The sequence below is a fragment of the Monodon monoceros genome, unplaced genomic scaffold (genome assembly GCF_005190385.1).
Source record: "Monodon monoceros isolate NGI ecotype Baffin Bay Population unplaced genomic scaffold, NGI_Narwhal_1 Super_Scaffold_5, whole genome shotgun sequence".
Taxonomy (NCBI): Eukaryota; Metazoa; Chordata; class Mammalia; order Artiodactyla; family Monodontidae; genus Monodon; species Monodon monoceros.
In genome coordinates this window covers 76,157,949-76,175,824 of record NW_021703782.1, presented here as the reverse complement: position 1 = coordinate 76,175,824, position 17,876 = coordinate 76,157,949, and the positions used below count along the sequence as shown (strand labels likewise).

The following is a 17,876-nucleotide window of genomic DNA, read 5'->3' as shown; positions in this document are numbered from 1 at the left end:
GCTTACATTCTATTTGGAAGGGACAAATCATTAATAATATGTATAGTATTTCAGATGCTGATGATTTGTACTAGAGAGGGAAGTAAAGAAAGGAAGGGAGGGCTTCCCTGGTGGCGCAGTGGTTGAGAGTCCGCCTGCCGATGCAGGGTACACGGGTTCGTGCCCCGGTCCGGGAAGATCCCACATGCCGCTGAGTGGCTAGGCCTGTGAGCCATGGCCGCTGAGCCTGCGCATCCGGAGCCTGTGCTCCGCAACGGGAGATGAGGAGGGGACGGCCCATTTGGGCATCTGGGAGTAAAGCTGACAGGAGTTGGAAATGCAAAGGTCCTGAGGCAGAGCGTGGCTGCCTTGTAATGTGAAGAGCAAAGCAACTACAGTGGATGGAACTGAGTTAAGGAAACAAGTGGCAGCTAGATGAATCAAAGAAGGAAGTGGGGAGTCAGTGTGTAGATTTGTAGGGCCATGTAGAACCACTGCAAGAATTTAGGCTTTAGTCTGAGATGAGAAACCATTGGAGAGGTTTTTTGTTTTAAATGGTAGCTTTTCTGAGATATAATTCACATACAATGTGATTCACCTGCTTAAAGTGTAAATTCAATAATTTCTAGTATATTCACAGAATTGGGCAACCATCACAATTTAGAACATTTTCATCACTGCTCCCCAACCCCACCCCGCCACAAAACCGCTGTACCCATTAGTAGTCACTCCTCTCTCCCCTCAACCCTAGACAACCACTAATTTACTTTCTGTATCTTTAGATTTACATGTTCATGTAAATGGAATAATACGTGCTATTTTGTGATTGGCTTCTTTCCCTTAGCATGTTTTTTTTTAAAATATTTATTTATTTGTCTGTACCAGGTCTCAGTTGTGGCACCCGGGCTCTTCGTTGCCGTGTGCGGGATCTTCATTGCAGCATGCAGGATCTTTAGTTGTGGCATGTGGGATCTAGTTCCCTGACCAGGGATCGAACCTGGGCCCCCTGTATCAGGAGCGTGGAATCTCAGCCACTGAACCACTACGGAAGTCCCCTAGTGAGCGTGTTTTTAAGTTTCATTCATGTAGTTGCATGTAACCACTTGTAGTACGTCATCCCTTTTTTTATTGGCCAAACAATATTCTGTTGTATAGATATAGCATATTCTGTTCATCCATTTATCAGTGAAGGCCATTTGGGTTGTTTCCACCTTTTGGCTACTATGATAATGCTACTATGAACCTTCATGTGCAAGTTTTTGTGTGGCCACAGGTTTTTCTCTTAGGTATATACCTACAAGTGGAATTGCTGGTCATATGGTAGCTCTACGTTTAACCTTTGGAAGAATTGCCAGACTTCTTTTCAAAAGCTGCTGCACCATTTTTCAATTCCAACAGCAGTTTATGAGGGTTCACATTTCTTCACACCCACATCAATACTTGTTATTTATCTTTTTTATTATAGCCATCCTCCTGTGTTCAAAGTGGTATCTCCAGCATTTCCCTGATGGCTAATAATGTTGAGCATCTTCTCATGTGTTAATAGTTCATTCATATATTTTCTTTGGGACTTCCCTGGTGGCACAGTGGTTAAGAATCCGCCTGCCAATGCAAGGGACACGGGTTCGAGCCCTGGTCCGGGAAGATCCCACATGCCGCAGAGCAACTAAGCCCTTGTGCCACAACTACTGAGCCCGCATGCTGCAACTACTGAAGCCTGCGTGCCTAGAGCCCGTGCTCCGCAACAAGAGAAGCCACTGCAAAGAGAAGCCTGCACATCGCAACGAAGAGTGGTCCCCGCTTGCTGCAACTAGAGAAAGCCCGCACACGGCAACAAAGACCAACGCAGCCAAAAATTTTAAAAAGCCTTCTTTGGAGAAATGTCTATACAGATCCTTTGCCCATTAAAAAAATTTTTTTTAATTGAAATATAGTTGATTTACAATGTTGTGCCTCTTTGCCCATTTTTGAATTGGATTGTCTTATTACTGAGTTGTAAGATTCATCCTTGGAAAGGATGAATAATAAAATCTATCAGCTGGAGTCAGCTTGGCAAAAAGGGGGAAATAAATATTATCCCTATTTTACAGATGAGGTAATGCCCAATAATGACAGTGAGTGGCAGGGCTAGGATTCAAGCTAAGTTTGGTTCCAGAGGCTTAGATCTTAGTCTTAACCAAGAATGGACAGTGGCTCCCTGAACTCCTCTAGTTTAGTGCCTTGCTCCCAATTCTAAATTACTATACTCTCCCATCAAACTCCCGTCTCTGGCCAGCCTTGCGTTCCTTGCCGAACTTCCTCGGAGGCGCCAGCAGATGGCGATCGGGACCCCCCGAGGGTCGCTCTAGCCAGCGCACGCACCTCTGTGGTGCCAGGCCGCAGGTGCCGACGCTGCACTTCCGGGCGCCATTCAAGGTGAGCCAGGGTCTCCCCAAATCCCCTTGCGCTCGCTTTTGCCTGAAGTTGGGGGCCCTTCCACCCCACTCAGAGCTCGCAGTCTAGCGGGCCCCGTACCCAGGTCAGGGTGCCGAGCCGGAGGCCGAGGAGGCAGAGCCATCCGGACGTCTGGGTCCCAGCGAGGCCCTACTGCCTCAAGACCTCGCACCTCTGCCCTGCTGCGCCGGGGAGGTCGCGCTTCTTGTCTCCTGGCGATCCTGGCTGTCCGGAAGCGGAGTAGGACTCCTTCCCTTCGTCCCCTGGGTCCCCACCAGGCGGCGCCATCAGCCTGTTCGGGATTCCCCTGCGGCTGCGAGCCCTGGCCACTCCAGGGGTGTTGAAATTGGCGAGGAGAGAGGAGAAACGGGCTGTCAGAAAGCAGTCTACCACTTGGAATAAGTTTCCCTCGTGGGCTGTGTTTTCCATCATTAGGATCTCCTGGCGTACAAATTCCTATGCTCCACCCCCGAAGATCCTGATTCAGGGCATTTGGGGTGGCGCCTGGAAATCACCATTTTAAAACAGCTGCTTCAGGTTGATACCCATAGTCTGCGCACCTCGCCTTCAGAAACTCTGGTATAACTGGTGGAGAGGAACATTGCATTGGGTTGGCTATGGGACTGTTTATCTTCAGGAAGGCTTCCAAGAGGAAGTGATTCTAGCTGGGCTTTGTGTTGAGAGACTAGACTATCTGCTGGTTCTTTGCCTCACAGTTATGAATTCCCTCCCCCGCCACCACCAGGATGCGGAAGATCTCAGTGCTGCTCTTCCTGGCCTGGGTGGGCTTCCTCTTCTACGCCGGCATTGCTCTCTTCACCAGTGGCTTCCTGCTCACCCGTTTGGAGCTCACCAACCATAGCAGCTGCCAAGAGCCCCCAGGCCCTGGGTCCCTGCCATGGGGGAGCCGAGGGGAGCCCGGGGCCTGCTGGATGGCTTCCCGATTCTCCCGGCTTGTGTTGGTGCTGATAGACGCTCTGCGATTTGACTTTGCCCAGCCCCAGCTCTCACATGTTTCTGGGGAGCCTCCCGTCTCCCTGCCCTTCCTGGGCAAACTGGGCTTCTTGCAGAGGATCCTGGAAATTCAGCCCCACCATGCCAGGCTCTACCAGTCCAAGGTTGACCCCCCGACCACCACCATGCAGCGCCTCAAGGCCCTCACCACCGGCTCACTGCCTACCTTTATTGACGCTGGCAGTAATTTTGCCAGCTACGCCATAGCGGAAGACAATCTCGTTAAGCAGCTTACCAGTACAGGTTAGTCAGGCCTCTTTGGTGGCCAGGAGTACCTTGGCAAATTTCTTTAGACGTCAGAGAGCCAGAACTTTGGGTGCCCAGCTGCCTGCTTGACTAGGAGTACAGGAAGGAGAAAGAGACCCTGGCTCTGTATGCAGGGAGCTCAGGTCCGGGCTCTGTCCTTCTGGCGTTTCTAATCTGCATGGGGTATTGGTTTTACTTTGGGCGAGCTCTCAGTAAAGGGGCAGGGGAGAGACGAAAAGAAAATGTGGGTCTGGTATTTTCAAAAGCGTGGAGAAGAGAGCAGAGGGTCCAGGCCCCGTCCACTCACTGACTGGGAAAAAGCAATATGTACCCAGGAAAAATAGAGCAGCAGAGGTAGCCAGGGGCTGAGAACTAGCAGAGCTTTTTATAGGAATAAGCAGTAAAAGGTCTGGGTGGAGTATGGTTACCAGGGAAAGCTTCCTGGCAGAAAATTTTAGGCCTTGAAGGATAAAGAGTTGTTTGGATGGAACTGCTATGCCTTATAGTGCATGGTTGGGATTTCTGATAGATCTTTAAAAGGCCTCTCCTCTTCCCCGTCTCCTGACTCCTGCTCAGGCTGTGACCCACTCATGTCCCTGCAGGAAGGCGTGTGGTCTTCATGGGAGATGAAACCTGGAACGATCTTTTTCCTGGAGCTTTCTCCCAAGCTTTCTTTTTCCCGTCCTTCGATGTTAGAGACCTACACACAGTGGACAATGGTATCCTGGAACACCTCTACCCAATCAGTGAGCACGGGGCCAGAGGCAGGCCTAAGACTGGGAGCTGGGGAGGGCTACGTCAGTCCACAAATTCTGAACCTCCCATGGATGCAGTGGCCTGGGCTTGTGCCCCTGGACATAGGAGCATCAGAGCCTGGCTGGGGGTGAGGAGTGGGCCTTAGTCCCCTGTGCTCAGGTTCTCTCCTTCACAGTGGACAGTGGTGAATGGGATGTGCTGATTACTCACTTCCTGGGTGTGGATCACTGTGGCCACAAGCATGGCCCTCATCATCCTGAAATGGCCAAGAAACTTAGCCAAATGGACCAGGTGATCCAGTGAGTGTGGGATATTGGCTGGGGTAGTGGGTTTTTGTCTGAGAATCTCATAATATATGGTCCCAAGAGAAAAAAAATCTTTATTTGGAACTCTTACTTGGCTGAATTCTGTCTTCTCTAGGCCTTTTTCTGAAGCTAGGGGCCTCATCCGTTTTGAGTAACTTAGCATGTGATTTTGGGCAGTAGGGTTATGACCGAAGAAGTGTTTTTTTGCCAGAGGTCTAGGCCCTACTAGTGGAAGTTAATTGGCTGGGGGTGAATGGGCCCCTGAGAAAAATCTTTTTTTTATTAATTTATTAATTAATTAATTTATTTTTGGCTGCGTTGGGTCTTCGTTGCTGCGCACGGGCTTTCTCTAATTGCGGCGAGCAGGGGCTACTCTTCGTTGCAGTGCGCGGGCTTCTCATTGCGGTGGCTTCTCTTGTTGCGGAGCACAGGTTCTAGGCACGTGGGCTTCAGTAGTTGTGGCTTGCGGGCCCTAGAGCACAGGCTCAGTAGTTGTGGCGCACGGGCTTAGTTGCTCTGCGGCATGTGGGATCTTCCCGGACCAGGGCTCGAACCCGTGTCCCCTGCATGGGCAGGTGGATTCTTAACCACTGCGTCACCAGGGAAGTCCCTGAGAACAATCATTATCCCTACCTTCTGACACATTTCTTGGCCCCCAGGGGACTCGTGGAGCGTCTGGAGAATGACACGCTGCTGGTAGTGACTGGGGACCATGGGATGACCACGAGTGGGAACCATGGAGGGGACAGTGAGCTGGAGACCTCAGCTGCACTTTTTCTGTATAGTCCCACAGCCCTCTTCCCCAGCGCCCCACCAGAGGTGAGGCCTGAGCTGTGCTTTGTGTGGTTTCCCGCTATTCAGTCCGCATCATAATCGTAGCATCCTTGTGGATCCCTCCATTTTAAGCCCCCAAATTCATAACCCTGGGCATCCCCCATTCTTATTTCCTACCTAGGCCCCTATGTCTTCCATCCTAAACAACTGACCTCAGCTTTTTGTTGAACCCGTTGACCCCTGTCCTTGTTCTCTAGGAGCCAGAGGTAATTCCTCAAATCAGCCTTGTGCCTACGCTGGCCCTGCTGTTGGGCCTGCCCATCCCATTTGGGAACATCGGGGAGGTGATAGCTGAGGTGTTCTCAGAGGTTGAAGACTCCCAGCCTCACTCTTCTACTCTGGCCCAAGCCTCAGCTCTCCATCTCAATGCCCAGCAGGTAGGTAATGGGCTGGCCTTCAGGTGACAGAGTTAGGTTGAGCATGGGAGAAGCATAATGACCCACTCTGTTGTCCTTTGTTCAGTCTTAATATCACATTCCATAGCCAAGTACGCCCTCTCTCCCTGTCCTGGACGGAGTTTGGGTCCCTGATTTCTAGGTACCCCACATGGTAATACTTGTCCTTGTCTGTGTCCCAGTTCACGTCTCTGAGCTTTTCCCCTTGGTCTCTGATCTTTTCTGCCAGGTGTCCCGATTTCTTCACACCTACTCAGCTGCTGCTCAGGACCTCCAAGTTAAGGAGCTTCATCGACTGCAGAACCTCTTCTCCAAAGCTTCTGCTGACTACCAGCGGCTTCTGCAGAGCCCCCAGGGGGCTGAGGCAGCACTACAGACTGTGATTACTGAGCTGCAGCAGTTCCTCCGGGGAGTTCGGGCCATGTGCATTGAGTCTTGGGCTCGTTTTTCTCTGGTCCGCATGGCAGGGGGTGCTGCTCTCTTGGCTGCTACCTGCTTTCTTTGCCTACTGGTATCCCAGTGGGCAGCATCCCCAGGCTTCTATTTCCGCCCTCTCCTAATACCCATGGCCTGGGGTTTGACTGGGGCCTTAGTGTGTGCTGGACTCCTGGCAACTACTGGGCTGAAGCTGGATTCAGTGGTTCTAGGGGCCATGGCTGCAGTGGGCTCACTTCTGCCTTTTCTGTGGAAAGCCTGGGCTAGCTGGGGAGCTAAGAGGCCCCTGGCAGCCCTGCTTCCCATGCCTGGGCCTGTCCTGTTACTCCTGCTCATTCGCTTTGCTGGTTTCTTCTCTGATAGCTTTGTTATAGCCGAGGCCAGGGCCGCCCCCTTCCTTTTGATCTCACTCATCTTGCTCCTGGTTGCCCAGCTTCACTGGGAGGGCAAGCTGCTGCCACCTAAGCTACTCACAATACCTCGCCTTGGCTTTCTGACCCCAGCAGGCCCCCCACGTCACAATGGCACGCATGCCCTGGGGCTTGGAGTTGGGTTGCTTTTATGTATAAGGCTAGCTGGGCTTTTTCATCGCTGCCCTGAAGAGACGCCTGCTTGCAGCTCCTCTCCCTGGCTGAGTCCCCTGGCATCCATGGTGGGTGGTCGAGCCAAGAATGTGTGGTATGGAGCTTGTGTGGGGGCTCTGGCGGCCCTGTTAGCTGCCGTGCGCCTGTGGCTTCGCCGCTATGGTAATCTCAAGAGCCCTGAGCCCCCTGTGCTCTTTGTGCGCTGGGGGCTGCCGCTGATGGGACTAGGCACTGCCGCCTACTGGGCCTTGGCATCAGGGGCGGATGAAGCACCCCCACGTCTCCGGGCCCTGGTCGCTGGGGCGTCAGTTATGTTACCTAGGGCTGTGGCCGGGTTGGCTGCTTCAGGGCTCATGCTGCTGCTCTGGAGGCCTGTGACGGTGCTGGTGAAAGCTGCAGCGGGTGCTCCACGGACCAGGACTGTCCTCACTCCCTTCTCAGGCCCCCCCACTTCTCAGGCTGACCTGGATTATGTGGTTCCTCAAATCTACCGACACATGCAGGAGGAGTTCCGGGGCCGGCTAGAGAGGACCAAATTTCAGGGCCCCCTGACGGTGGCCGCCTATCAGTTGGGGAGTGTCTACTCAGCTGCTATGGTCACGGCCCTCACCCTCTTGGCCTTTCCACTTCTGCTATTGCATGCAGAGCGCATTAGCCTTGTGTTCCTGCTTCTGTTTCTGCAGAGCTTCCTTCTCCTGCATCTGCTTGCTGCTGGGATACCCATCACCACCCCTGGTAAATACATATCTCAGCCCTGATTCATCCAAGGACAGTAGTGATGTGAATTCAGCCCCTCTTAATTTCAGGGAGGTGTTGCTCCTCAGGTTCTTCACCTTGATACAGGGTCTCATGCCCCAACAGTTGAGAGGGTCTTCCTGATGTCCTGTCTCTTATCTGCTGTAGCCAAGCTAATTGATCCCTCCCATTGGCTTTCAGGGCCAGCAGGGTTCATGGAGGAGGGAGACAAACAGTACTCCAAGACTCAATTCTTAAGGAAATGTTACATCCTCGTGAGCGCATTTCCTGATTCTCCAGTGATGAGAGTGGTGAATTGAGCATATTCACCACTCATAGTGAGCTGTGTGTATATGAGAGAAAGAGGCTGACCACAGATTAGAGCAGTGGGGCTTTGTGCCACGGAGGGAATTAGAATAACAGAGTGTTGACTGTTAGAAGCTTGGGGTGATGGGCATGCTCGTGTGTAAGAGACAGCACTAAGGTCGTAGGTGTATATGATCTTGGGGCAGTGGGCTGTGGGTTAGGGAGTGGGATGTGACTGTAAAGAGGCATATCTCTTCCCCCAGGTCCTTTTACTGTGCCTTGGCAGGCAGTCTCTGCTTGGGCCTTCATGGCAACACAGACCTTCTATTCCACGGGTCACCAGCCCGTCTTTCCAGCTATCCATTGGCATGCTGCCTTCGTGGGAGTCCCAGAGGGCCATGACTTTACCTGGCTGTCTGCTTTGCTGGTGGGAACCAACACCTTTGCCTCCCATATCCTCTTTGCAGGTACCTCCTCATTCCTCCCTTGCTTCCATTGTTTACTCTGGCTTCGTGGAAGGAAAGGAAACCCCAGGATTTGAGTGGGGAAATGTGATTTTGTTAGATCTTTGGCACCCCTTGGCCTTTGCTAATTGGAGGCTGAGCCAACTAGGGTAGTTGGGGGCCAGGGTGGCCTGGTCCCTGGGTCCTCCATTGATTCTAGCCCTGCCTTCCTCTGAGGCAGTAGGTTGCCCATTGCTCCTGCTCTGGCCCTTTCTCTGTGAGAGTCAAGGGCCCCGGAAGAGGCGGCAGCCCCCAGGGAATGAAGCTGAGGCCAGAGTCAGGCCTGAGGAGGAGGAGGAGCCACTGATGGAGATGCGGCTCCGGGATGCGCCTCACCACTTCAATGCAGCGCTGCTGCAGCTGGGCCTCAAGTACCTCTTTGTCCTTGGTATTCAGGTGGGTGCAGGGGAGAGATCATGGAGTTAGTGATATTTTCTCATGCTGTACATCACATTCTTTCACACTTTGCCAAAACCCTAGGAGAGAGCCTTGACTGAGGTATAGATAAGTAAAGTGATTGCCCAAAGGCCAGTGGCCTCAAATGGCAGTACTAAGACTTGAACCTAGGTCTCCTTCATCCTAGTCTTGGATTGTTTCCTCTCTACAAGCTAGATCTGGACCTGATGGTTTCACCTGGGGATTACTCCATTAGTGGACAGACTGGAAAAGCTGAGGTGATGGCCAGGATTCTTTCCCAATCTGTGATCATTGATCTTCCTTTCCTTCAGAGGCAGAAGGTGTGACTCTGACATTCCCTCCACCCTGGGAGGCAGAGCCTGAGTGTCAGCAGCACAGATGAATAGTGCTTGCCCAAGGTCACACTGCAAGTCGTGGCTGGGCCAGGAAAAGAATTAGGCCTCCTAACTCCTAACCCAGGGTTTTTTTCCACTGACACACACTACTTTCCTTCCCCTTCCATTCTTCACAGGGACCTGCAGCAATTCTCTATACGACCTGCTTCCTCCCCCCCTTCCTTAATAACTTGACCCCTCCTCTCTTCCCTTAGATTTTGGCCTGTGCCTTGGCAGCCTCCATCCTCCGCAGGCATCTCATGGTCTGGAAGGTGTTTGCCCCCAAGTGAGTGGATTTGCTTGAGAAGTATTGGTGTGGGGGAGGGTGAAGCTTGGAGCAAACAATGAACATTCAGAGTGGACAAGGTTTTGCCTCAGCAGGGAAAAGGCTCTAGACCTCCTGTCTGTGTCCTTTGAGATTCTCCACCTTTCTTTGCAGGTTCATTTTTGAGGCCATGGGCTTCATTGTGAGCAGCGTGGGACTTTGCCTGGGCATAGCTTTGGTGATGCGAGTGGATGGTGCTGTGAGCTCCTGGTTCAGGCAGTTAGTTCTGGCCCAGCAGAGAGCTGGAGAACAATCTAGCCTGGTCTATACGGGTGCTGGATCATCTGCAAGAGAGGCTCAGTCACACCTCTTACCACCATGCAGCCAGGATCTACTGGCATCTGGGACTTCATTATTTTATAATTCAAAATCATAGTGGAGCCTAATCCGTAACTCCTGCTTTGGATACATCTGAGAGACTGAGGGGCTGCCTCCGAAGTGGAATAAAATAATGATGTAAATATGTGTGTCTGAGGTGTGGGGGAGCCCCCACTGTCCTGTAGGGGATATGTGGAGGGTCAGTCTCCCCTCATCCAGGCACAAATGGGATCAGCCGTCTTATGGAGACCTGGCCACATCTGAGAACTCTGGGAGGTGGTTGGAGTTGTCTTAATTCACTTCTCCCAACTCCTCCCAAATCAGTACTGTTATTCCACCTGCCATTTTCCTTTGCCATGGAACATATTTTATTAAATTCTTTTGCTTTGGCTGATAACAGAGATGGCTGAAAAGACAGGCCCAGGCATCATGGAGCACACAGACTTTCACTGTCTAAAGCCCCAATAGTGCTGTATCTCCTCCTCCTCAACTGTGTCCTTTCACTTCAGAACACCTTTGCCCTTCACGTCTGTGGAGGCTTCCCTGGTTTCCCAACCTATGCTGCCTTTTATCAGACCTACTCATCCATCTAACACACCTTGTCCCATTGATTATTCCTGACTTGAAGCCAAAATTGTATGAGTCTAATGCTCCTCACACGTCTCCTGTGCCCTCCATCCACCTCACCACTCCTGTGTCATGTTGAAGTGCTGGCATGAAATCCTCATGGAAACATCCATCAAAGAAGTGGGGAAGAGGTTCTGAGAAGGGTCAGGACTGGGGTTTGAGGTTTGAGGGTGCCCAGGACAGGAAGAGATGACGTATATGATTTGCAAATAATTTCTCCCACTTTGTGACTTTTCTTTGAGTTTTCTTTTATTTCTTTTTTTATTGAGGTATAATTGACATCTTTGAATTTTCTTTTTTTCCCAGTTTATTGAGATATAATTGACATACATCACTGGATAAGTTTAAGGTGTCCAGCATAACAGTTTAACTTACATCTTTCAATTTTCTTGACGGTGTCTTTGTAGCACAAGAGTTTTTAATTTTAATGAAGTCCAATTTATCCATTTTGAGTTGACTTTATAGATGGCAAGTGTCACAGCTTGTTTCTTCTTTGCGTACGGATCTCCAATTCTACCTCCATATGTTGAAAGGACTGGGCAGGTATATTTGAGCAGGGCAGGCTGCACAGGCACAGGGCTGCGCTGCCAGCTAGTCGGACTGCATGTGGTTGAGCAGACTGTGGTGAGCGTGTTGGTGCTCCATGGTGAGCAGAGGTAGGATGGGCCGATTACCGAGGGCCTCGGTCTCAGGTCAGTTCTTTTTGAAGACACTTCTGGGGCTGGACCTTTTGTGGCGGCTCCCGGCGATACTACAACTCCCAGCGTGCATCGCGCGGGCCAGTCCTCCGCGGCGGGGGAGATCCCCGGCCGACCTGGCTGTGTGGCGGCAAGGGAAGAGCTGAGCCGCGGGTTCCGGGTTTTTGAGGTCGACTTAAGGCTTTGGCCTCCGCGAGGGCTGAGCAACGGAACTGCGAGCCGTGTGACCTACCCACTCAGACACGCCCCCGGCCTCTGGCCCGCCTCTGCCTTCCCCTCTGGTCTGGCCCCGACTCGTTTCTTCTTCCAGTTTCCCGCGGGGAGTAACCCTTGACGACGACCAACCGCAGCCGAGCATTTTGCCGGCCGGGCCAATCTGAGGCGCGGGTGGAAGAGGCGGAGGTAGAAGCCCCGCCAGGCAGCCAGCGGGGTGTCCGTTTCTCCCGGAAAGGGTAGGCCACCCCGGCTGGAACCCCGAGGGGGGCAGAGGAACCTTGGCGGGGTGCGGAAGTGCATAGGCCTCTCCGCTCTCAGTGGGGCGTCGGAGGGGCCAGGCTCACCCTTCAGCGGCACTCTTCACGTGTCTGGGCCCAGTCTCGGCCGCCATGGCTCACAGGACCCTTCCGGGCTCTTCAGCCTCACACGCCAGCTGCCTGGACCTGTGGAGGGAAAAGAATGACCAACTAATTCAACAGGCCAAGGTAACGCGGTTGCTGGGACCCTCGCTTTGCAACCTCAAAATACCAGGAAAGGGGTATGCCGTGGATTCACGCACCCTTTAGGAGCGTGACCTCCCCTAAAGAGCCAGAAATGGCTGGTGAATGACATCCCTTGCCACAGCTGCAAGGGGAGAGGGAAGGACTGTACCCCACCCCACATTTGTTAGGTTGCTCAGGACTCAGGTCTGTCTCCGAGGCGACAGCAGTTGGCTCAGGATGCACTGGAAGGGCTCCGGGGACTCCTCCATAGTCTGCAGGGTAAGTAGCGCCCTCCCCAGGATGGTCACTCTCCTCCTCCACAGCCAGAGAGCAGTTCCACACAGACACACACACACACACACACACACAGACACACACACACACACACACACACACACACCAGCATTTGAAGAAGTGCACGCACACACACACACACACCATTTGAAGAAGTGCACACACACACACACACACACACACACCAGCATTTGAAGAAGTGCACACACACACACACACACACACACACACACACACACCAGCATTTGAAGAAGTGGTCTCCAGGATGGTCTGTTTGGAAAACCTGCCCTTTCCAAATTCTCTGTCCAAAGGGTGGATTCTTTTTCTTTTTTTGGCTGCGTTGGGTCTTTGTTGCTACGTGCAGGCCCTCTCCAGTTGCAGCGAGTGGGGGCCACTCTTCGTTGTGGTGCGCGGGCCCCTCATTGCAGTGGCTTCTCTTGTTGTGGAGCACGGGCTCTACGTGCGTGGGCTTCAGTGGTTGTGGCTCGCAGGCTCTAGAGCGCAGGCTCAGCACCTGTGGCATACAGGCCTAGTTGCTCCGAGGCATGTGGGATCCTCCCGGACCAGGGCTTGAACCCGTGTCCCCTACATTGGCAGGCAGATTCTTAACCACTGCGCCATCAGGGAAGTCTCCAAGGGGTGGGTTCTTTATTGAGGCCATTTTGGTTGGGGTGGGGTGATCTCTTTCACCTGAGAGTGGTATGTGAGACCAGCATTTGTTGCTCCAGGGCTCCCTGCGGCTGTTTCTGTTCTCCCCTTGGAACTGACTGTCATCTGCAATTTCATTACCCTGAGGGCAAGCCTGGCCCAGGGTTTCACTGAGGACCTGGCACAGGATATCCAGCAGGGCCTAGAGAGAGGTGAGGGCCAGAAATTGCCTTCCATGCCCCTGCCAGCCTCAGGCTGGGCTTAAGTTCTTGCAAGGGGGATAGGAGGAGCAACATAATCTGTCACCTCCACGGAGATGCCCTTCTCTGATCCTCCATGTGCTCCTCGGACCAGGAGCACCTTTGTGACCTTTGGGCTCCTGCAGAGAAGAAAAGCCAGAGATGAGGTCCCACCTCAGCTGTATGTGTATGTATACTCTACAGTGCTGGAGACCCAGGAGCAGCTGAAGGCCAGGCTGGAACATGGGCTCAGGGGGCTGTGGGACTCCGTCCTCCATGTTTCCTCCCTTCTGCCGGAGCTGCTCCCCGCCCTTCACCACCTTGCTGGCCTGCAGGCTGCCCTTTGGCTGAGCACTGACCGTCTTGGGGACCTGACCTTGCTGCTGCAGACCCTGAATGTTAGTCAGGTAATTCAGGTAGTGATCTGGATCTAAAGGTCTCTTTCCTCCTCCCACCCTTCCTAGCTGCAGTATCATCATTATGTGTTGGAAAGGCTGCTGGGTTGGTGTTCAGAAGACCCAGGTTCTCTCAGGGACTCTTAGGTGACCTTGCTCTGGTTTGTTCCTCATTGGAGGGATTCTCTTGGGAGCTTGATTATCTTGGGTAGAATTAGAGCTCTCATGACCTTGCTGAAGTCACCTCCCAGTCTCAGTCTTTTCATCAGTAACCCAAACATGGTCGTTGCCCTGTGTCCTCGTGGGCTTATCCTGAGTGAGGAGACTCATTAAAATAGATCATCTCTGCCCCAGGTTTTTCTTCCTCCCTTTATCCTTGCCCCACAGCTATCGATCTCTTAGAATTGAGGGAACAAGAATCAGGAGGATCCTTAAGTTCAAAGTCCAGCCAGGGTGGACTGAGATAGGTGAAGGGGTAGTTACAGGCTTGGAACCTCTGATCATCCTTCTTTCCCCAGAGCAGAGCCTCTGAGGATCTGCTGCTGCTCCTGAAAACTTGGAGGCCCCCAGCTGAGGAGTCAGATGCTCCGTTGACCCTGCAGGATGCCCAGAACTTGAGGGGTGTCCTTCTGACAGCATTTGCTTATCGCCAAGGCCAGCTAGCAATCTGACTTGTCCCTTCTTCCCCACTCCCTGTCTTAAGGGGTCCTCTGGGCTCATGTCTTCTCTATCCTCTACCCTTCAGCTCAGTAGAGCTTCTCTGTGCTCTTCTTCCCCATCATGCCCCCTGCCCTATTGGCCTCTCTAAGCTCACACCCTGGTTGCCCACAGGCCTCCAGGAGCTGATCACAGGGAACCTGCCCAGGGCACTGAGCAGCCTGCATGAAGCGGCCTCAGGTCTGTGCCCACGGCCTGTGTTGGTCCAGGTGTACACAGCCCTGGGAACCTGTCTTCGTAAGATGGTAAAGACAGTCTTAGGGTGGGTTGGGGAAACCAGGGGTGTTAGGAGCAGCTTTCTGCTTTGTGAGGGTAGCTGAGGCTTGTGTCCTCTCACCACTCTAGGGCAGTCCACAGAGAGCTCTGCTGTACTTGGTTGCAGCCCTAAAAGGGGAATCAACCTGGGGTCCCCCGCTTCTGGAGGCCTCCAGGCTGTATCGGCAACTGGAGAACACGGCAGCAGAGATTGAGTGTCTGGAGCTGCTGGTTGAGGTAAGGAACTGTGTCGGGCGAAGATACGGGGACTGCTGAGATGCTTGTGTTGGGGTAACTAGTCAAGGTATAAGTAGAAGGAAGTATGGTTCTCAGGGATTATAGATATACGTTCTTCTTTTTGTTCTCTCTAGGCCTTGAGTGTTGCTCATATCCCTGAAGCCCCACAGCTTCTCATTGAGGTAGAGTTACTACTCCCACGACCTGACCCAGCCTCACCCCTTCACTGTGGCACACAGAGCCAGGCCAAGTACCTGCTGGCAAGCCGATGCCTACAGACGGGAAGGTGAGGTTCACCTTGCTCACCTGAGCTCCTCTTCCCACTTCTGACGCCTCCCCTGTGCTGTGACTCTGCTTCTGTTCTTATGGGTTGGGGTGAATGGACAAGTCAGGGGCAGGACATGGTTCCCCACTCTCAGCTTCCTGCCTTGCTGCTGGACCTGAGCTGAGGATTCTTTACCCAGACACTAACCTCGTGTATCTTGAAAACTCTAAAGTCTTCTCCCAAATCCAGTCTGTAAGTAGTAGAGATCCATACTGAGCCCCAGTGTTGGAGTCCCCAAACCTCGCCCTCCCCACACCCCAGTGTCCTTAGCTAAAAGTCCTTGGAGTGCCCTGCTATGGCCTAAGGTGAGGCTCATGGGTTATGACTCTTCAGGGCAGAGAATGCTGCAGAACATTACCTGGACCTGCTGGCCCTGTTGCTGGATGGCTTGGAGCCAAAGGTGGGTATGTCGTGTTTCTCTGCAATGGGGTGGGAGGGTTGGAGTCTCCTTTGGAGTAGAGCAGGACTGCTTTTTTCTGACTTTTCCTCTGCTGTTCTTTCTGTCCAATCTGGGGCACCAGACTGGGAAGGTTCCCAGAGCAACGGGGGATCTGGGCAGCAAGCAATGGGTGGTCTCTGCATGATACAGAGCCTGGTGAAGAGGTTGGGGGTGGTGGCTCATGTCTCTTCAAGACACTGCATTCTCCTCCCACCCCAGTTCTCCCCACCCCCATGCCCCCGAGGACCCTGTGTGCCTGAGGTGTTCTTGGAGGCAGCAGCAGCGCTGATTCAGGCAGGCCGAGCCCAGGATGCTTTGACCGTGTGTGAGGAGCTGCTTAGCCGCATGTCATCCCTGCGTCCCAAGAGGCCCCGGCTGTGGGAAGATGCCAGAAGAGGAACCAGAGAGTTACCACACTGCTCACCCTGGGTCTCTGCCGCCTATTTGCTTCAGGGCCACGCTCGGGTGCAACTGGGGGCCCAAAAGGAGGCAATTAGTGAATTTAGCCGGTGAGCCCAGGAAGCCAACCAGGACCCTCCAGGAAATGTGGAGGGATAATTTTCTAATTGGGACCTGAGTTGGTGAGCTCCATTCTTATCTACTCACCCTAGAGTTTCTGAGGTTGACTCTTCTTTACCCCTGCTCTGTGTCCCACTTCAGGTGCCTTGAGCTGCTCTTCCAGGCCACACCCACGGATAAAGAACAAGGTGATCTAGACTCTCAGTTTTCCTCTGTGGTGGTGGTGGCTTCCTTTCCATGTGTCCTAGCCCACCAGGAGATTTAAGAGAAAGGGACTCCAAACACAAGAGATAGAGAGGGGACTTGAGGTGTTGGTGACAGTGTGGCAGGGAACACATGTCTTGACTTTGGGAGTGGTCCCCAGGGCCTGCTTCCAGCTGTGAGCAGGGGTGTACATCAGATGTGGCACTACAACAGCTTCGCGCAGCCGCCCTGATTAGTCGTGGACTGGAATGGGTGGCCAGTGGCCAGGATACCAAAGCCCTACAGGACTTCCTTCTCAGTGTGCAGGTGTGCCCAGGTATGTACATGTGCAAGACATCAGCTATGCACAGATGCATAAGGACAGAGAGGGCCGTGGGGGAGGTACTTGGGGATTAGTGTAAGAGTGATGTTCCTTGATAGGAGGGGTGAATGGGGTTGTGCCTGTATATATATAGGGATATATCCAGGTGTGCAGACATATGGAAGACATATACAAGTGTGTATGAAGGCCTCTCAGGAGTTCTCTAGGCTTCCCAATGTCTTCAGACACAGAGACCATAACTGTGCTGAGAATGTGTTGGGCAGGAGCAGGGTCAGCTGGGCCCTTTGTCCTGGGCAGGCAGTACCCAGGGCTAGGCATGGTTGCCAGTGATGTACCCCTGGTACCATGTAGGCAAGACACTTCCCTGTTCTAGGCCTTAGCTTTCCCTTTTATAAAATGGTGCTTAAGTTTGTGTCAAGTTCTAAGGCTCTCTACTCTGGGGTGGGGCTACAGGTAATCAAGACGCTTCCTTTCACCTGCTTCAGACTCTGAGGAGGCTGGATCGGAGGGATGAGGCCACTGCTCTCTGGCGGAGGCTGGAGGCCCAAACTGAGTTGCCACAGGAGAATGCTGCATGGTGAGGTTGAGAGGCAGCTGGTGTCCTGGAGTCCTTGGGCCTGTTGCGAGTGGTGGTGAATGAAAGGGAGGGAATGGCTGTGCAGTCTTCTGCCTGTCCTCCCTTAGACATCACCCTTTTTGCTTTCAGGTCTCTCCCCCTGTACCTAGAAACCTGTTTGGGCTGGATCCATCCCCCTGACCGTGAAACCCTTCTTGAGGAATTTCGGACGTCTCTGCTGGAGACTTGTGACCTGTAGCTGCCACGTTTCAAAGAACCTGAGCTGGGGCCTCAGTGGGCCATCTGTGGAGAGGGCTTTCTGCTATACCGTCCTTGGGGAACATGGCTGGAGCTGACCATTCCAATATAAGTCTGGCATTGGAGAGGCTGGTGGTAGTTCTCCAAAATTTGGTCTGGTTATTGCTGTTCTGGTTCCAGAAGAAGCCCCCCTTCCACCAACAAGGCATTGACTTTGCTCATAGCACCTTTTTTCCTGTTTGCCTTTTCATGTGTTGAGTAAAATTTCATGCCTATCTCTTGTCTGCCTACTACGTACACTTGAGTGGGAAGACAAAGCTGTCTGATTCAGTTGAGTGCTGGTTGTCTATGATACCTTCTCCCAACATCATCTACCTTATGAGCCTCAGGAGAAAGGGCTACAGGAATCCTTACTCAGGTGGCAGTGCATTTAGTCCTTCTTGTTGCCTAAAAGTAAAACCCCAAAGCCCAGGATCCTTTGTGAGG

At 52.7% G+C, this 17,876-nt stretch overlaps 2 protein-coding genes across 8 annotated transcripts; both read left to right on the top strand.

Moving 5' to 3' along the window:
* Positions 1–2,357: 2,357 nt before the first annotated feature.
* On the top strand, positions 2,358–10,356 carry PIGO (phosphatidylinositol glycan anchor biosynthesis class O). Of its 5 annotated transcripts, none has more exons than XM_029201597.1 (11): positions 2,358–2,394; positions 3,158–3,669; positions 4,249–4,391; positions 4,588–4,727; positions 5,393–5,552; positions 5,765–5,944; positions 6,192–7,716; positions 8,286–8,489; positions 8,707–8,921; positions 9,532–9,602; positions 9,756–10,356. In XM_029201597.1, exons 2-11 carry the CDS (start codon positions 3,159–3,161, stop codon positions 10,015–10,017), a joined length of 3,411 nt encoding a protein of 1,136 aa, XP_029057430.1. In that variant the 5' UTR covers positions 2,358–2,394; position 3,158; the 3' UTR covers positions 10,018–10,356. The 5 variants fall into 5 exon arrangements, with proteins under 5 accessions (XP_029057430.1, XP_029057429.1, XP_029057432.1 ...); XM_029201596.1 differs by having other exon boundaries at positions 2,364–2,394; positions 3,129–3,669; XM_029201599.1 differs by lacking the exon at positions 2,358–2,394 and having other exon boundaries at positions 2,401–3,669; positions 4,275–4,391; positions 4,604–4,727.
* Positions 10,357–10,610: 254 nt separating this feature from the next.
* On the top strand, positions 10,611–17,696 carry FANCG (FA complementation group G). Of its 3 annotated transcripts, none has more exons than XM_029201604.1 (15): positions 10,611–11,736; positions 11,879–11,985; positions 12,171–12,261; positions 13,005–13,136; positions 13,368–13,570; positions 14,077–14,212; positions 14,390–14,520; positions 14,621–14,767; positions 14,902–15,053; positions 15,426–15,492; positions 15,751–16,040; positions 16,192–16,238; positions 16,415–16,570; positions 17,030–17,153; positions 17,283–17,668. In XM_029201604.1, the coding sequence occupies exons 2-15, from the start codon at positions 11,890–11,892 to the stop codon at positions 17,389–17,391; spliced, it is 1,881 nt and encodes a 626-aa protein (XP_029057437.1). In that variant the 5' UTR covers positions 10,611–11,736; positions 11,879–11,889; the 3' UTR covers positions 17,392–17,668. The 3 variants fall into 3 exon arrangements, 2 of the variants coding, with proteins under 2 accessions (XP_029057437.1, XP_029057436.1); XM_029201603.1 differs by having other exon boundaries at positions 11,819–11,985; XR_003790650.1 differs by having other exon boundaries at positions 10,611–11,985; positions 17,062–17,153; positions 17,283–17,696.
* The last annotated feature ends 180 nt before the right edge of the window (positions 17,697–17,876 follow it).